This window comes from Magnolia sinica, chromosome 9 (genome assembly GCF_029962835.1).
Source record: "Magnolia sinica isolate HGM2019 chromosome 9, MsV1, whole genome shotgun sequence".
In the NCBI taxonomy this organism is placed as follows: Eukaryota; Viridiplantae; Streptophyta; class Magnoliopsida; order Magnoliales; family Magnoliaceae; genus Magnolia; species Magnolia sinica.
The window spans coordinates 85,216,395-85,231,333 of NC_080581.1; the positions used below are offsets into that span (position 1 = coordinate 85,216,395).

Sequence of the window (14,939 nt, forward strand, 5' to 3'; positions counted from 1 at the left end):
AAATAAATATCCGCTTGATCCAAAACTTTTATAGCCTCCAAAACAATTTTAGTAGTCAACGTTCATTCAACACTGTTTCCTGTAATGTTGTCCACTTGAGATTGAGATATACCTCATTTTTTCTTTCATACTATAAAATGATCTATAAATATAGATGGACAGCATGGATGAAGCACATACATCATGTTGCGGCCCACAGAGCACGACCATCAGCCGGCTGGTGGCAGGGGGAGTAGCCAATCCGTTTTCGTTCAAAGGAGATCAAAGTTACATGGCCCCACGGTGATGTATTTATTATATCCACCGTTCATCCATTTGTCAAGGTCATTTTATAGTAAATACAAAAAATAATCATATCCAAAGATCAAATGGACCCACCACAAATAGCAGCGGAGATAATGATTTTTACCGTTAAAATTTTCATAGGGCCCACCGTAACTTTTATTTTCCATCCAATATGTTCATAAGGTCACAAAGATAAGAGGAAAAATAAATTTCATATTGATCTGAAACATCAGGAACCTTGAAAGGGTTTCAATGGTAGACGTTCAATCCTCCACTTCTTTTTGCAATGTAGTCCACTTGATCGTTAGATCTGTCTTATTTTTAGTCTTAAAACTTAAGACGAGCTCGCAAAATAGATGGGCAGTTCAGATATAATACATACCTCATGATGGGACCCACATAACTTGCTGACGTCAATACACCAGCTAAATAGCTGGTGTGCGGTACACCAGCCCCCGCATGTAAGACCTCCCTTCTCATCTTTCTTTCCCTTTTTAAAGAATTTTTTATTTTTATTTTTAATGTGGACCCACTCGACCAAGTCAAGCAAGGGTTGACCGGGTTGCCCTGTCCCACTTTCTTGGCCAGCCATCCAGGGTCGACTCAGACGGTGACAGGGTTGACCGAGTCACCCTAGTCCTCCATTGGTCAGCAACCCGAGTTGGACGGGGTGGTAACAAGGTTGACCCGGTCACCCTGGTCCCCCATTGGTCAGTAACTTGAGGTCAACAGGTCATCCCTAGTGACTTGGGGTCAACCAGATGATCCACTGTCTCAATTTCAGACATTTATTTTAATTTATTATTTATTATTAATATTATTTTGTTTGCTTAGTGTGCCACATAGTTGGAATTAACTACCTAATCTTAATTGATTTTCGGTTACTAACAAATGTATATGATCAGAATGTCACGTGAAAGGTGAAACACGATTAGGTAGCTTGGATAAACACATGCATCAATGTGGGCCCATGTGTGGTGCATTTAACAAAAAGCCCACGTGAATTACTCATGGATTAAACGTACTTTTCATCCTACCCAATCAATTTGCACCAAACAACCTCTCACCGGATTTCTCTGACTTGAAATCTCTTTCCTCATTCCCCTCAGTCCACTCACTCCAGTACTAGTCCATGATTGGTCTCTAGCAACTAATGCTCCTACGGGCCAGATTACATCAATTTAGGGAAGTCCCAAGTTTAAATTTTCTACACATGAGTTCACACTAGTCAATTATCTAGGGTTGGTTCCTAGGGTTCAATATAACTAATTTTTAAAATCATATCTATGTCAGCGTATTCATTATGGTAAGGCCTTAGCCCACGATTCAGTTTAATCTCAAACTCATAATTTGATATCAACTTGTGATGTTCCAAATTTCAGGAGTTGAGTTCATACTTGATCCCTGATATTTCGAGTATCACTTAAGCCTTTCACAAATGTCATTTGGTTAAGCATCTACCAATTGTATCATGATCATGCGTAAGAAGTAAACTAAACAATGCATATCATGGTTATCACAAGTGTACGAGGAAAAAAAAAGTCCCATACATGCATACATACATCCAACTAAGTTATAGAGTGCACCCAGCTAGAGACTCAATATACATGTCCAAACATAAAATGCAATAAGCGACCTTGTCCTCAAAAGGAAACCAAACTAGTAGTCCTAAAACGTCACTTTACATTTGGTTGTCCGCACACAGGAAGTATAAGAACTCCTCGGTATAGTCCATATACTCAACGTGCGTATCCTCTTTTAGGGCACCTGCATCAACGAAATCGTTTGGTTGGTGTTTTAAAACATTGTCCCGAGTTGGGGTGAGTGATCAATTCAATGCTATTATTTACTTAAGTTTCATATGTTATCAAATAGATACAGGAATGACATGAAAGTCCTATATTTGGTTATTTAAATACATGAATAACATGAAATGCGTATGCATGACCTGAGGTTTAATTATACCAATATAGAACCACGTCAACACCATCACTAGTGAGGACGTCAACATATGCGTAATGGTTGGCCCGAAGCACAACCCAACAAATGTTATGGAGTGCATGATTAGTCGAGTGTTTATTAATGTTTAGTTCAAATAGCAAGTTGATGAAGCTAGGATACCACCGTCGAATCTCAGGTTTCTATCCGAATTACATGGGTCATTGCGGCACTACGCAGCTCCTCACCAGTATCACTTAATCCATTTTGGGTTTCCATTATATCAATTCTATATACTTAAATCGGATTTTTAGTAGGGTTAATCGTTCGGAGACGGCCACGACTAGGGTAAAGGTCGTCACCTGACCTCAATGTGTAGAAGGCACACCACTCGTATCATCAATATCATAACAGGGTCGTGTACTTCTTACGTGCCAGCCGGTCACTACAGGGAGGCTCGTCACCCAATGTTTAACCAATGTGGCAACCTCATCGCCCTAGTGTATGCCGACAGCCCAAGTACAGTGTGTCATACCACTGTCTGGCCCCCAAGTCTCAACGAACCATATCACACTAATGGTCATGAATGACCTCACTCTTTGGTGACGGCCGACATGGTATCCCAGATTCCACAATGTGTCTCAAACATTAATCATACATGCGATCGGGCCATGCAAGGGACTAATCTGATTGTCCAAGAAGAACCCTAGATAAACCGACATTGGGTGCAAGTAAGCCATGTAGCTCCAACTACTGTCAATTGTCTAAGTTCTGCCTTAGTCAGCTACATGAGTCGGGGTGGGTAGATTCGTTGATCATCCCTTGTTTTCAAGGTTAAGAAGGGCTCGACCTCTTCCTATCATAGCTTAATATGATGAAATCAGTAATATAATATTTATTTGACATCAACAGGGTTTCAAACTTATCTCAAATAATAAATGTATATGCAATTGTAGGTCAGAATTTACATGTGTCCACATTTAATACCCAATAACATTGAAGATGAAAGCTTAAGGGAAAAATTCATCACTTTATGTTTTGAATCGCCTACATTATCGCTAGGAAGTGTGCACACCCTTAGAATCAAATCAACCGCGTTAATCCAATTTGTAACTTGACTTGACCTCAATTTGATATCCATACTCCAATGTCATTGAACTCAGCTAGCCCACCGGGTCAACTCACCTCATGCTCCCCCAACTCGGATCGACCCGACAATCACAACATCGGTCTATTGGGTTTGAGGGAGAAACACCCTGCTAACTATTGAGTTTGATGATCCAGACCTAAAGCAAAACACACTCAAAATTGAGTCCGTAACTTACTAACTCAGTTATACAAGGATTGGAATCGGTTCGACTCAGTTAGGAGCCGAAGCCAACATCTTCTCTCATCTTCTTCTTCGATTCTACTTTTTCTTCCTCTCTTTCTCTTTCCTTCTATTTTCTTCATTTCATTTTCTTTTCTTTTCTTTCCTACTATGCCCAATAGAGTGGATGGGCTAGATTAGGCCCAACCCATATCCAACATCTTAACTCGACTCAACTGAGTTGAGCAAGTCAGCCATACAACTATTGACTCGACTCGACTCGATGTGAATTGCACCCCACTTAGCAGCTCGATCCACTCTCCTTACTCTCTCGTTTCTCTCCCTCTCCCTCTTCTTTCTTTCTCCTTCCTCTCTTCCTCTTCTTTTGTTATAACGACCAACAAGGTTCGGACTTGACCCAGCTGAGTCTGAGTGAGTTCATGACTTAGTTCGAGTTGAGCTGGTGTGGTGACGCGCGCGCACACACATACACACACACACACACACACACACACACACTCTCTCTCTCTCTCTCTCTCTCTCTCTCTCTCTGTGTCTCACCACCTTCCCTATCTTCCTCTTCTTGCCCTCTCTCTCTCTCACTCGCATCTATTTCCTTCCTGCTCCTTCCCTTTTCTCACCCTGTCAATGAACCAGGACGGAGCTAGGCTCGGCCCAACTCGGACCACGACTTGTCTTGCCCTAATGCGACGCAGCGATGACCCTCTCTCTCTCTCTCTCTGGTTTCTATTTCTGAGAAGGAAATCCCTAAAAGGGTAGCCTATATAGGCTATACTAATCCATTTCTAGATGCCCTTAATCGTCAGATTAGCTATGAGCCAACGGCTCTCAACCGATCGAATTTGAGACAATGATTGTGGCTTCTGATTGCGTGGCCCCTATTAGTCACCAGGGAGGAATTTCTAAGACCATGGCCACCCTAACGAACGTCTTAAATCAATGAATGGGCCTTACCAACAGCTAATGGGTTTCCTGATCAAACGAAGAAGATGACCTAACTGTTAATGGTGGGTCATCATCGAGTGGTTGATCTTATAATTAGTAACGTATAGATGGTGTGGATTTGTCCCATGATCATTGTGGGACCCACCAAATGTGCAGTTATTAGCATTTTCACTTAATGGATCTTGGTTTCAACATTCTACGGTGACTCTCTTATTGCAATGGAAACCCCATAGTGCGGAGTGAATGGGGGGCTGGGATGGTCTAAAATGGAAGGTTGAGATGGAAAGGAGTAGAGGCATGCAGATCGCAATAGCTGGCAGCAGACGAAACAAGATTTCCAGTTTCAAAAATACGACCACACGCAAGTCTGGTTTGGGCTGAAAATCGTGTGCATGCACATGGGTTTCGATGTGCAGGAAGGGCGAGGGTTTGGTCGGATTTGAATGGCCAACAAGATGAACGGTTTGGATCATCCTCTTTATCCTTGAAAGTGGCCCATTTAACGATTGAACAACATTCGTTCGCTTGCTGGCGAAAACACGAAAGAGGGAGGAATTCTTTCTCTTCACGGGAAACCATGGGTCAAACCCGGTTTGACCATGCCTATAGTCTGGTGTACCACAGGTGCACACTCACTATGTTACACAGCCAATTGTGGGCTCCACAATGATGTTGGACGAAATTCACTCCATCTATTTGCTTTAAGGGTCCCCACCAGGGCCTCTGACCAAAAACCAGGCAGATCCAAAACTTAGGTGGGCCCCGTGACTTGATTTTGGCCCCATTTGCAGATTCTCGTCAATCCGACGATCGAGTCATCTTCAGATCCAACCTTCACGGTGCCTAAGGGTTCTTAGTCGATCCTAGAAGAAATCTAATGGTTGTTACTATAATCAGATGGTTGGATTATCTGCCTATGTAATGGATTTCAACATTGAATGACATGGCTTGATAAACGGTGGATCTAGTGATTTGGATCTTAATTTAAGTTGATCTAAGGTTAAGGCATTTTATAGTCCACATTGAACAATTTCAATGGTTTCTAGGGCTGTCTAATTGCGACCTAAAGGTTGATTTTATAACCTGGTGGTTGAATTAGGGAAATCAAGTGTGGGAATGATCGACGAAACATTGTAGATCTCGTTGTTTAGACTCTTAAATCTAGGACGAATGATTTGATGGTTGAGCTCGCGATTAAATAGGTTCCTAATCTAAATTAGTGATTGGTCTTATAATTGTATTGTTGGATTTGTACAAATTTAAGTAGATTGTTAATGACCATGATATAAGATGAACAAATAGTGGACCACATGATCTAATGCCTGTGATAGACACTATGCAGTTAAATTGCCTACAGGGTGGTTCAAATCCTAAATTAGGTTTCTTTGATGACTCGATGATCTATCTTGAAGATCAATGGATGAATGACTTAATATATGGATGGAGATTACTTTCAATGGTCAAATTTAGATTGGAATGAATGTGAGTGTCCAAGTAAGTTAGGTTGGTATTTATACTAAGTTAGCTCACACGGTAACACCCGAGTACTGAAATGTACGAGCTGTTATAAACACAGACAATGATTTCTATAGCAAAGCATTTAAGGCATACTTGACTTAAGGATTTCTACAAAATCAAAAGGGATCATAGTCTATCACCCTCAAGGGTTGATAAATAGAAACCTAGGAAAATAATTTGCACCTTGCGTGAGCTCGCCCGACTTGGATTTGTTCCTGAAGGTAGGATTTTGAAAAGAGTCATCGAAACCTAAATGATTTGAACAAGCCTTGTACTGTTTAGAAAAACTCAACCCTAACATCATGATTTGGGGATCTAGGTTCGAAGTTTACCTTCAATGATTGCGAACAGAGATCCAACGTAGATTTGGTCATGGCTAGATCACTAATCGGACGGGAAAGAAGCAACCTTCACAATCAGTCTCCCTCTCACATGCAATTTTCCTTTCTCCTCTCTCTCTCTCTCTCTCTCTCTCTCTCTCTCTCTCTCTCTCTCTCTCTCCTCCCCAAGGCTAGGGTATGAAAATTCGTATGAGGAGAGGGGGTGTGAATAAAAAGGGTATTTATAATACCGGAATGTACACAAATGGCTCCAAATGCTAAGTCTTCATTATACTAACCCTATGGGGGTGGTTTCGAACCATGAGAGCCTACAGGAAAGTGCGCAAGTCGATCCAAATCAGGGGACAGGTGCCCCATTAGGGGATCTATGTTTGGACATAGTCATCTGACGATCGGACATGCTGATCAATGGATAAGGTCCCAAAATCAGTTCAACAATCACCATAGGTTGATCGAGGGCGCAGCTATACAGATATGCGTAGGGGAATATCTTAAGTCGACGCTCCATGTTTGGCCATGATCTGACGGTCCAAAGTTCACAACTTTGATAAAATGGGTCAGGTGATCATTTCACTTAAATCTAGGCAATTAACTAAGGTAACCGCACAACTCATACGCCTGACTTGTAGGCTGAAGTTGAGCGATCCGAGGTGTCTCATTGGCTCAATATTCGCAATGGACATTAAGTATGGTAAAACAAATGCTAATTTATAATTTTGAGACCAATAGATTAGAACATGTGTTGTAGCCCTAATTTAGTTAACTTGGGTCTTTATGGAGTATATTAACTCCCGAGACTCCTTGTGGGTGTCAACAAGTGGAGGAATTGTCTAAATTCACCCACCCACCTATTTGTGATGTGCAGGAACGATTGTTAGACTCCAATTTCCTTAAATCCATCATTTATAGTATAATTAAGGAACTAAGTTGGACTACTACGACCATCTGACGGCTTCACTTGCTTATGTACTAGAGTTTCTATGCAAAATTTTACAGAACGTTACAACCATGTCCCTTGCTTCTGATCATTCTTGTCAATTGGATCCCATAACCTTTTTTAGCCAAAATTTTCATTTGTATATTTCAAGAAGATACACTGTTTTGCCTTGTCATCAAGTTTGGACCGCTTATATTTTAGAACATGCACAAATGATAGGCAACTAAACGCCTTTTAAGTGTTCATAGGAAACATATTTTATGATCTATATGCTTTTTGCAACATCTCTATTTAAAAGAGCTGAAAGAAATAGATTAATTAAGTATCAAGCGAAACACAGCTTCTTTCTAAAATAATTTTGGTAATTTGACATGCTAAAGCATATACCTGATTCTATGTAAAATAGTGAGATTCATTATTTCTAGTACACCATTGTACTATAAAGTCTTAGGATTGGATTGCTCATGCCTTTTTGTTACACCATTGTAGTGGCAAAATATCAAATCCATGAAATTTATTTTCCATCTAAATTCTTCCTAAGGTTACAAATACCAGGAAACACAAATATCAGCTTGATCAAAGCTTACGTGGCTGAAGAAGTTTTCAACAGTAGCATCTAATTCTCACTATTTACTCTAGTGTGGCGCATTTGAGCATTGGAGGTACTCAAGCCACCGAATTTCTTGAGAACTACGTGGATCAATCAGAAGTGGCTGCTTAGGACTTACTGTGCCTTCAGCACATTGATTATTTAACACGTATTGGATAACAGTCAGGTTCTCCTGCTTGTCACGGACCGTAAATTTCTGTTGTCCTTCATCCCGATTGTTCCACATCATCGCTTACATGATCAGCACTGCTGCATTAAACGCAGTATGTGATGACTTGGTTCAATCAGATTTCCTATTGGTGGCAAGCTGGCAAGCAGAGGATCCGGATACATTTGATTATGTCAACGTATGGCAATATATTGTGAAAAGCAGGAACACTAATGTGCGCCAGCAGCGTACATGATGGGAGCAGATCTCCCGTGGCTGATGGTCGGTGCTCTGTGGGACCCACCATGATATATGAATTTCATCCATTTTTACAGATCATTTTAGGGCTGTATGCCAAAAATGAGAGAGATATAAATCTCAGGTGGACCACACGGCAGGAAAACAATGATGATTGGATATCCACCATTAAAATCCTCATATGGCCCAATGTACTGTTTATTTGATATCCAATCTGTTGTTTAGGTCATATAGAACCAGATGAAGGGATAAAACAAAGATCAGCTTGATCCAAGACTTTTATGGCCCCCAAAAAGTTTTTAATGGTCGATGTTCATTCAACACTGTTTCCTGTAATGTGGTCCAATTGAGATTGGGATATACCTAATTTTTGGATTCATACCATAAAATGATATATAAAAATATATGGACGGCATGGATGAAACACATACATCATGGTGGGGCCAACAAAGTACCGACCACCAGCCATTGGCTGGTGGCATGGGGAGTAGCCAATCCGTTTCCGTACATGATAGTCTAGTCAAATATTCATCAATCTTGACCATCCATTAGGTTTTCCATACTATTCATGAGCCAGTATTAAATGTTAATAAAAGAAAAAGTAGAGATTGAGAGGACGATGCCATCCTGTTAAATAATTGAAGATAGTTTTCCTTTTCCTTGTCCAATAGGTGTGATGGACTTTGAAAGCTAAGGAAACGTGAAGTATCAGAGAGAAGAAAAAGAAATGGCAGAGAGTGCTGTGAACTTCTTAATAGAATACTTGGGGCCTTTGCTGGTGAATGAAGTGCAGTCGTTGAAGGGGGTCCGCGGAGAAGTCCGTGAACTCATAAATGAGTTTGAAAGCATCAGATCCGTCTTAAGGGATGCCGATGCAAGACAAGATACCGATGAAGGCCTCAAGACATGGGTGAAACAAATAAGAGAAGTGGCTTATGACGTTGAGGATGTTCTTGACGAGTTCATGCTCGGCCAAGCACAAGAGCAGCAGGGTGCTCGGAGATGCATCGATTTTCTTCATATCCTCATCAGGCAGCCTATGGTGCGCCATAAGACTGCATCATCGATACGAGATATCAAAACCCGAGTTAGTAAGATTAAAGAAAGAAAAGATGCTTACACTCTCAATGGAATAGAGCAAGGTTCAAGCTCAAACAACATGAGTGATCAATGGTATGATCCTAGATTGAATGCGCTTTTCATTGAGGAAGCTGATCTTGTGGGCATCGACATGCCAAGGAGTCAGTTGATCAGATGGTTAATGAATGGAGATTCGAGACTCTCAACGATTTCAGTGGTCGGGATGGGTGGCCTAGGTAAGACCACTCTAGTAAAGAAAGTCTATGATAGCCAACAGGTGAAACAACGTTTTGACACATATGCTTGGATCACCGTCTCCCAATCGTTCAAACCGGAGGAACTGCTTCGAAGAATGATAAAGCAATTCTTCGAGGGGAAGAAAGATCCATCTCCACAAGGATTAGACGCGATGACACAGGTCGAGCTCATACAAGTGCTACGGAGCTACTTGCAGAAAAAAAGGTATGTGCTTGTTCTTGATGATGTATGGGATGCACATGTATGGAATTTCGTAAGCAATGCATTGCCCACTGGCGAATATGGTAGCTGGGGAATGATCACCACACGCAAAGGTGACGTTGCATCATCTTCTTCCATCGGACCCTCCAATCACATCTACAACCTTCAGCCACTGCATCCAGAAAATGCCTGGTCCCTCTTTTGCAGGAAGGCGTTCCAATCAAACGAGGAGAACAGCTGTCCTCAGGAATTGGAGAAGCTTTCTCAAAGTTTCGTCAAAAAATGCCGAGGACTGCCTCTTGCGCTTGTTTCATTGGGTAGTCTTCTGTCAATGCAGGACAAGACGTATGTTGCGTGGGAGAAGATTTACCGTAGCCTTGCGCCAGAGTTTGAAAGCGATAACAGTCTTAGAAGAATGATGAAAATATTATTGCTCAGTTTCAATGACTTGCCTTACTACCTGAAATCATGCTTCTTGTATTTGAGTATTTTCCCCGAAGACTATCCGATTAAGCGTATGAAACTAATTCGCCTATGGATAGCCGAAGGTTTTGTAGAAAGAAAAGTAGGCAGGTCAAAGGAAGAGGTTGCTGAAGGTTACCTCAATGAGCTCATCGCTAGAAATCTCATTCAAGTGGCAAAACGGAAATTATATGGGAAGGTGGTCACTTGTCGCATCCATGATCTTGTGCGGGAGATGATTATTCCAAAATTCAGGGAGGAGCATTTCTTTGCATCTTCTGTTGAAGAGAACACAATGCCATATAACAGAATCCGGCGTCTGTCCATTTATAAAGATGAGAAATTTCCAAAATTTGATGCCTTCTCCTGCCTTCGCTCGTTGTTCATTTTTGGTGCGGAAGGACTATCTAATGCCCCTGCAATCACTTCATTTTCCGGCTTAAGGTTGTTGAAGGTGGTTGATCTTGAAAACACGTCCATGGAAATCTTTCCTGATGATCTCACGAGCTTGTTGCATTTGAGATACTTAAGCTTGAAGAATACAAAGATCAAGAAGCTTCCTAGTTCGTTGGGGAGGCTAAAGAACTTAGAGACATTGAATCTTAAGGGCACTTTCATACGTGAATTGCCCATTGAGGTTCTCAAGCTCAAGCGCCTATGCCACCTTCTGGTTTACCGCTATTGTCACGGGTTTTATTTGCCATATAATACTGTAGATGGAATTAAGGTGCCTGCTGGAATCGGGAGCATGAGATCCCTACAGAAATTGGCATTCATAGAGGCAGAGAGTGGCATCATTAGAGAGCTGGGGAATCTCACCCAACTGAGGAGGTTATGCATTAACAAGCTAAGAGTGGAAGATGGGAATGATTTATGCACTTCCATTGAGAAAATGAATCACCTTCAATCCTTTTCTGTGACATCAATGGATGAGGAAGAGGTTATCAACCTGCATTCTTTATCGCATCCTCCGCTACCTCTTCAACGTCTATATTTGAAAGGGCGTTTGGAGAAGTTGCCTGAATGGATTGCCTCGCTTCATAATCTGGTAATAGTTTGTCTGAGATGGTCCGAATTGAGGGATGATCCACTCAAAGCCCTTCAATCTCTGCCCAATTTGGTGGAACTCTATCTAGATCGAGCTTATGATGGAAAAGAGTTATGTTGCGAGGGTAGGGGATATCCAAGACTTAAGAAATTATGGCTCTTTGAGTTGAGCGGGTTGAAGAATGTGAGGGTGGAGAAGGGAGCAATGTCTAGCCTTGAAGAGCTATATATTAGACGTTGCGAAGAATTAGTGGAGGCGCCGTTGTGGCTCGAACACGTCACTAACCTCAAAGAACTCTACCTGTGTGGTATGTCGGAGGCTTTCTTGAAGGGGCTCAGAAAGGATGGAGCTGAAGAGTTAGTGGATTCCATTCGCCACATCCCACTCATACGATATATAGACACTCAGACAAATACTTATCGGGATTTGTCATGATTCTGAAGAGTTAGTGGATTCCCTCCTTCCTATTTACACTTTATATTTTTGTTCTGTCTGTTGCTTTTCTTTCTTCTTTTTTCTTTTTTTTTTTTAATTGCATTTCTTTATCTTTTCTTTTTTAAATGAAATTTTTACTGTTGTTTCAGGGAGGCCGGTTCCTCTAAAATTACAAGGAGTAAGCTTTGTATGTTCCTTATATCTAAGCTATTCATCCGTTTTGACCATTCATTTTAGGGCATGGCCCCTCCAGGTGATTAGATAGGCATGATCCTGGGGCATCCCATCACCATGGGTTTCTTTTACTTGATGCACAGGTCAGATGGTATGCACATTTAACATGGAAGCGGATTGGGTGGTGTTGGGCGCTGTGGGGTCCACCTGATTTGTGTGTTCTATCGATTGCGTTCATCCGTTTTGCCAGCTCATTTTAAGGCATGAGCCAAAAAATTAAGTAGATCAAGAGTTTAGTTGGACCACACACAGTAAACAGTGGTGATTGAATGCCCACCATTAAAATACTTCTTGCAAGCTACAAAAAAGTTTTGGATCAATCTGATATTTGTCTTCTCCCTTCGTTCAGATTTATGTGACCTTATCAACACGTTAGATAATAAATAAACATTACGTGGACCCTAAGAAGGTCTCAACGGTTGGCTTTCAATCACCACTATTTCCTCTCTTCTGTTATGGTCACTTAAGCTTGGGATCTGCTTCATTTTTGGGTCATGCTCGACAAAGTGGATGTAGGTGGCTTATCCATGCCGTCCATCTACTTTTCCAGCTTATTTTAAGGATTGAGTCCAAAATTTAAGAATACCCAAAGATCAAGTGGACCATACAATACCAAACAGTTGAAATAATAATTTCCACCGTTGAAGCCTTTCTAGGGCCCACAGTGATGTTTATTTCTCATCCAACCTGTTCATAAGATCACACAGATATAGATGATGGGAAAACTCATCCAACCTGTTCATAAGATCACACAGACATGGAAGAATGGAAAACACAAATACAAGCTTGATCCAAAACTACTGTGGCCTCCAAGAAATTTTGGAAGGCAAACGTTCAATTCACACTGTTTCCTGTGGTGTAGTCTACTTGAGCTTTGCATATACCTTCATTTTTAGTCTTAAGACCTAAAATTATCTAGTAAACTGGATGGACAGAGTGGATAAAATGCATTAATCATGGACCCCACAGAGTTTACTCGGTACGCAATCCGCTTCCTTCAGAGATCCTTTGCAGATCCTGTTACATGCGGAAGGTAAAACGTCAAAATTCTATAGAGCCGACCATATTGTTCGGACAAGATCCACTTCTTTAACAGGTGCACCTTCTTGTGTGCCCAAAAATGAGTGCAGTCCAAAGCGTTGGTGGGCCACACCTTGTGCCTCTAAGTTCATGCATTTATGCAGAGGTCCACACGAACCAAGCTAGCCCGGTTAGCTCACTCGACTTGAAAAGGCTTGATTCGACTCAGTTCGAAGCTAAGTTCGAGCCAAGTCGAGCTGATTTTTTTAGCGTGAAAATGAGTTTGAGCCAAGTTCGACCTGGCCCATGCTCGACTCAACTTGGATTGAACCCAGCTCGAATTGAAATCGGATCGAACCGGTTCAGTGATTCGGTTACTTTGATATTGATGTTGCTCATCAACTGTTTGATGAAATGACTCAACGAAGTGTGGCTGGTGGCAAGGAAGGTATGTACATGAAACAAATACCCATTTTTTCCTGGATTTTATGTTGTCTAAAAGGTGTTTGATAAAATACCTGTAAAACCATTTTTGTTGTTTTACAAACAATGGGATTTTGAAGGTGCAGTCCAGGTGTTTGTGGAAATGCTGCACAGGCAAAGTCGGCTTGACCTTGGATCAAAATCGGCTGGAATTGGCCTGAGCTACTGACCGAACCAAGCTGAGCTGGCCAGTCAGGCTCAAGGACTGAGACGAGCCAAGTTTGAGCTAAGGTCAGCTAGTGGCCGAGCCGAGTCGAGTTGAGGGTTTTACTCGATGTACACCCCTACATTTATGTTTTGGTTCATGATTACTTTCAAGCATACATTTATTGGAAGAGAATTGCGTCCAACAATGGATTGGATGCATTCCATTGAAACTTTCTCTTATATGATTGTATTTTTATTTTTTTTGTAGGACCCGCAAACAAAGAAGGTGGATAGTGATGGACATCAAGAGCAAGCGTCATATCTCTTTGACTCTCATTCTAGCTCTCTAGCTACTATTTTAGAACTCAATAAGTGACATTGTCACTTTGGCATTCCTTATTTCTAGTTTTAAAAATGTTGTTGCTTGTATTGGTTGTAGTTCATTGTGGCATGAGACTTGTAGGCTCCTAAAGCACCATGGGAGTATTTATTTTATTTTATTTTTTAAGAGATGGAGTTGGAAATCGTGGATGGGGTAACTTGAGTAATGCATACTTTTTCATCTATTATTTTTCTTCTCCTTGTAACGGGAAGATCTTTAGTTCTTCTTTTTCTTCTTTTCCTAATTAGAAATCCTTGTTTGTTTTCCATCTCCTTGTAATTAAGTTACTTGACATGAGTTTCCTACAACAACATGAAGCCATGTGGGGCTCACAGTGATTTTCATGTAAAATCTACTTCATCTATTATAGTTTTACAAGCTCATGTTATGATGAGAGACATCTGGCCGAAATCTCGATGAACGGCGAACGTAACTATAGCAGTTCTAAGGTACCGAAATTCTTTATCGAGTAAGTTCTGACCCGCATGAAAGGCATAATGATCTGGGCACTATCTTGGAGAGAGGCTCGATAAAATAGGCATGTCTATGAAGATGCGGGCTAACCACACCTAGACAAAAAGACCCTAAGAAGCTTTACTATTCCCTAGGATTGGCTTTGGGCCTTTCCTGCACAGCTTAGGTGGAGGGCGAAGAAGGCCTCCTTCCGAGTAGCCTGAGCCATCAATAAGATACCACTCTAGAAGAGTTAGAATTCTAACCTTGTGTTAGGACCTACGGGCCAAGGGACAATCTCAAGTAGATGATCAGCCCATCGCTTCCCCTCCATAGGTCCCTCAATCAATTATCTTCTTCGCTCCTCGCGCAGCTGTGTATGATCACTCCTTCCAAGCTTCCCTCCCCTCGAGTGGTTAAATGGCT

General features: G+C 41.4%; 2 protein-coding genes across 3 annotated transcripts in view; both read left to right on the forward strand.

Moving 5' to 3' along the window:
• Positions 1 to 12,188, forward strand: part of LOC131255918 (disease resistance protein RPM1-like) — a 32,918-nt gene extending 20,730 nt beyond the window's left edge. For both annotated transcript variants that reach the window (XM_058256864.1, XM_058256863.1), the window contains exon 4: positions 8,982 to 12,188. In XM_058256864.1, coding sequence (XP_058112847.1) covers positions 9,038 to 11,794 — 2,757 coding nt within the window. In that variant the 5' untranslated portion in view covers positions 8,982 to 9,037 and the 3' untranslated portion in view covers positions 11,795 to 12,188. The remainder of the gene's footprint in view (positions 1 to 8,981) is intronic.
• The window catches only part of LOC131255917 (disease resistance protein RPM1-like), a 96,530-nt gene extending 82,364 nt beyond the window's left edge, over positions 1 to 14,166 (forward strand). The window contains exon 3 of the mRNA XM_058256860.1: positions 13,947 to 14,166. The gene's annotated coding sequence lies outside the window, so the exon portion shown is untranslated. The remainder of the gene's footprint in view (positions 1 to 13,946) is intronic.
• Positions 14,167 to 14,939: the final 773 nt, after the last annotated feature.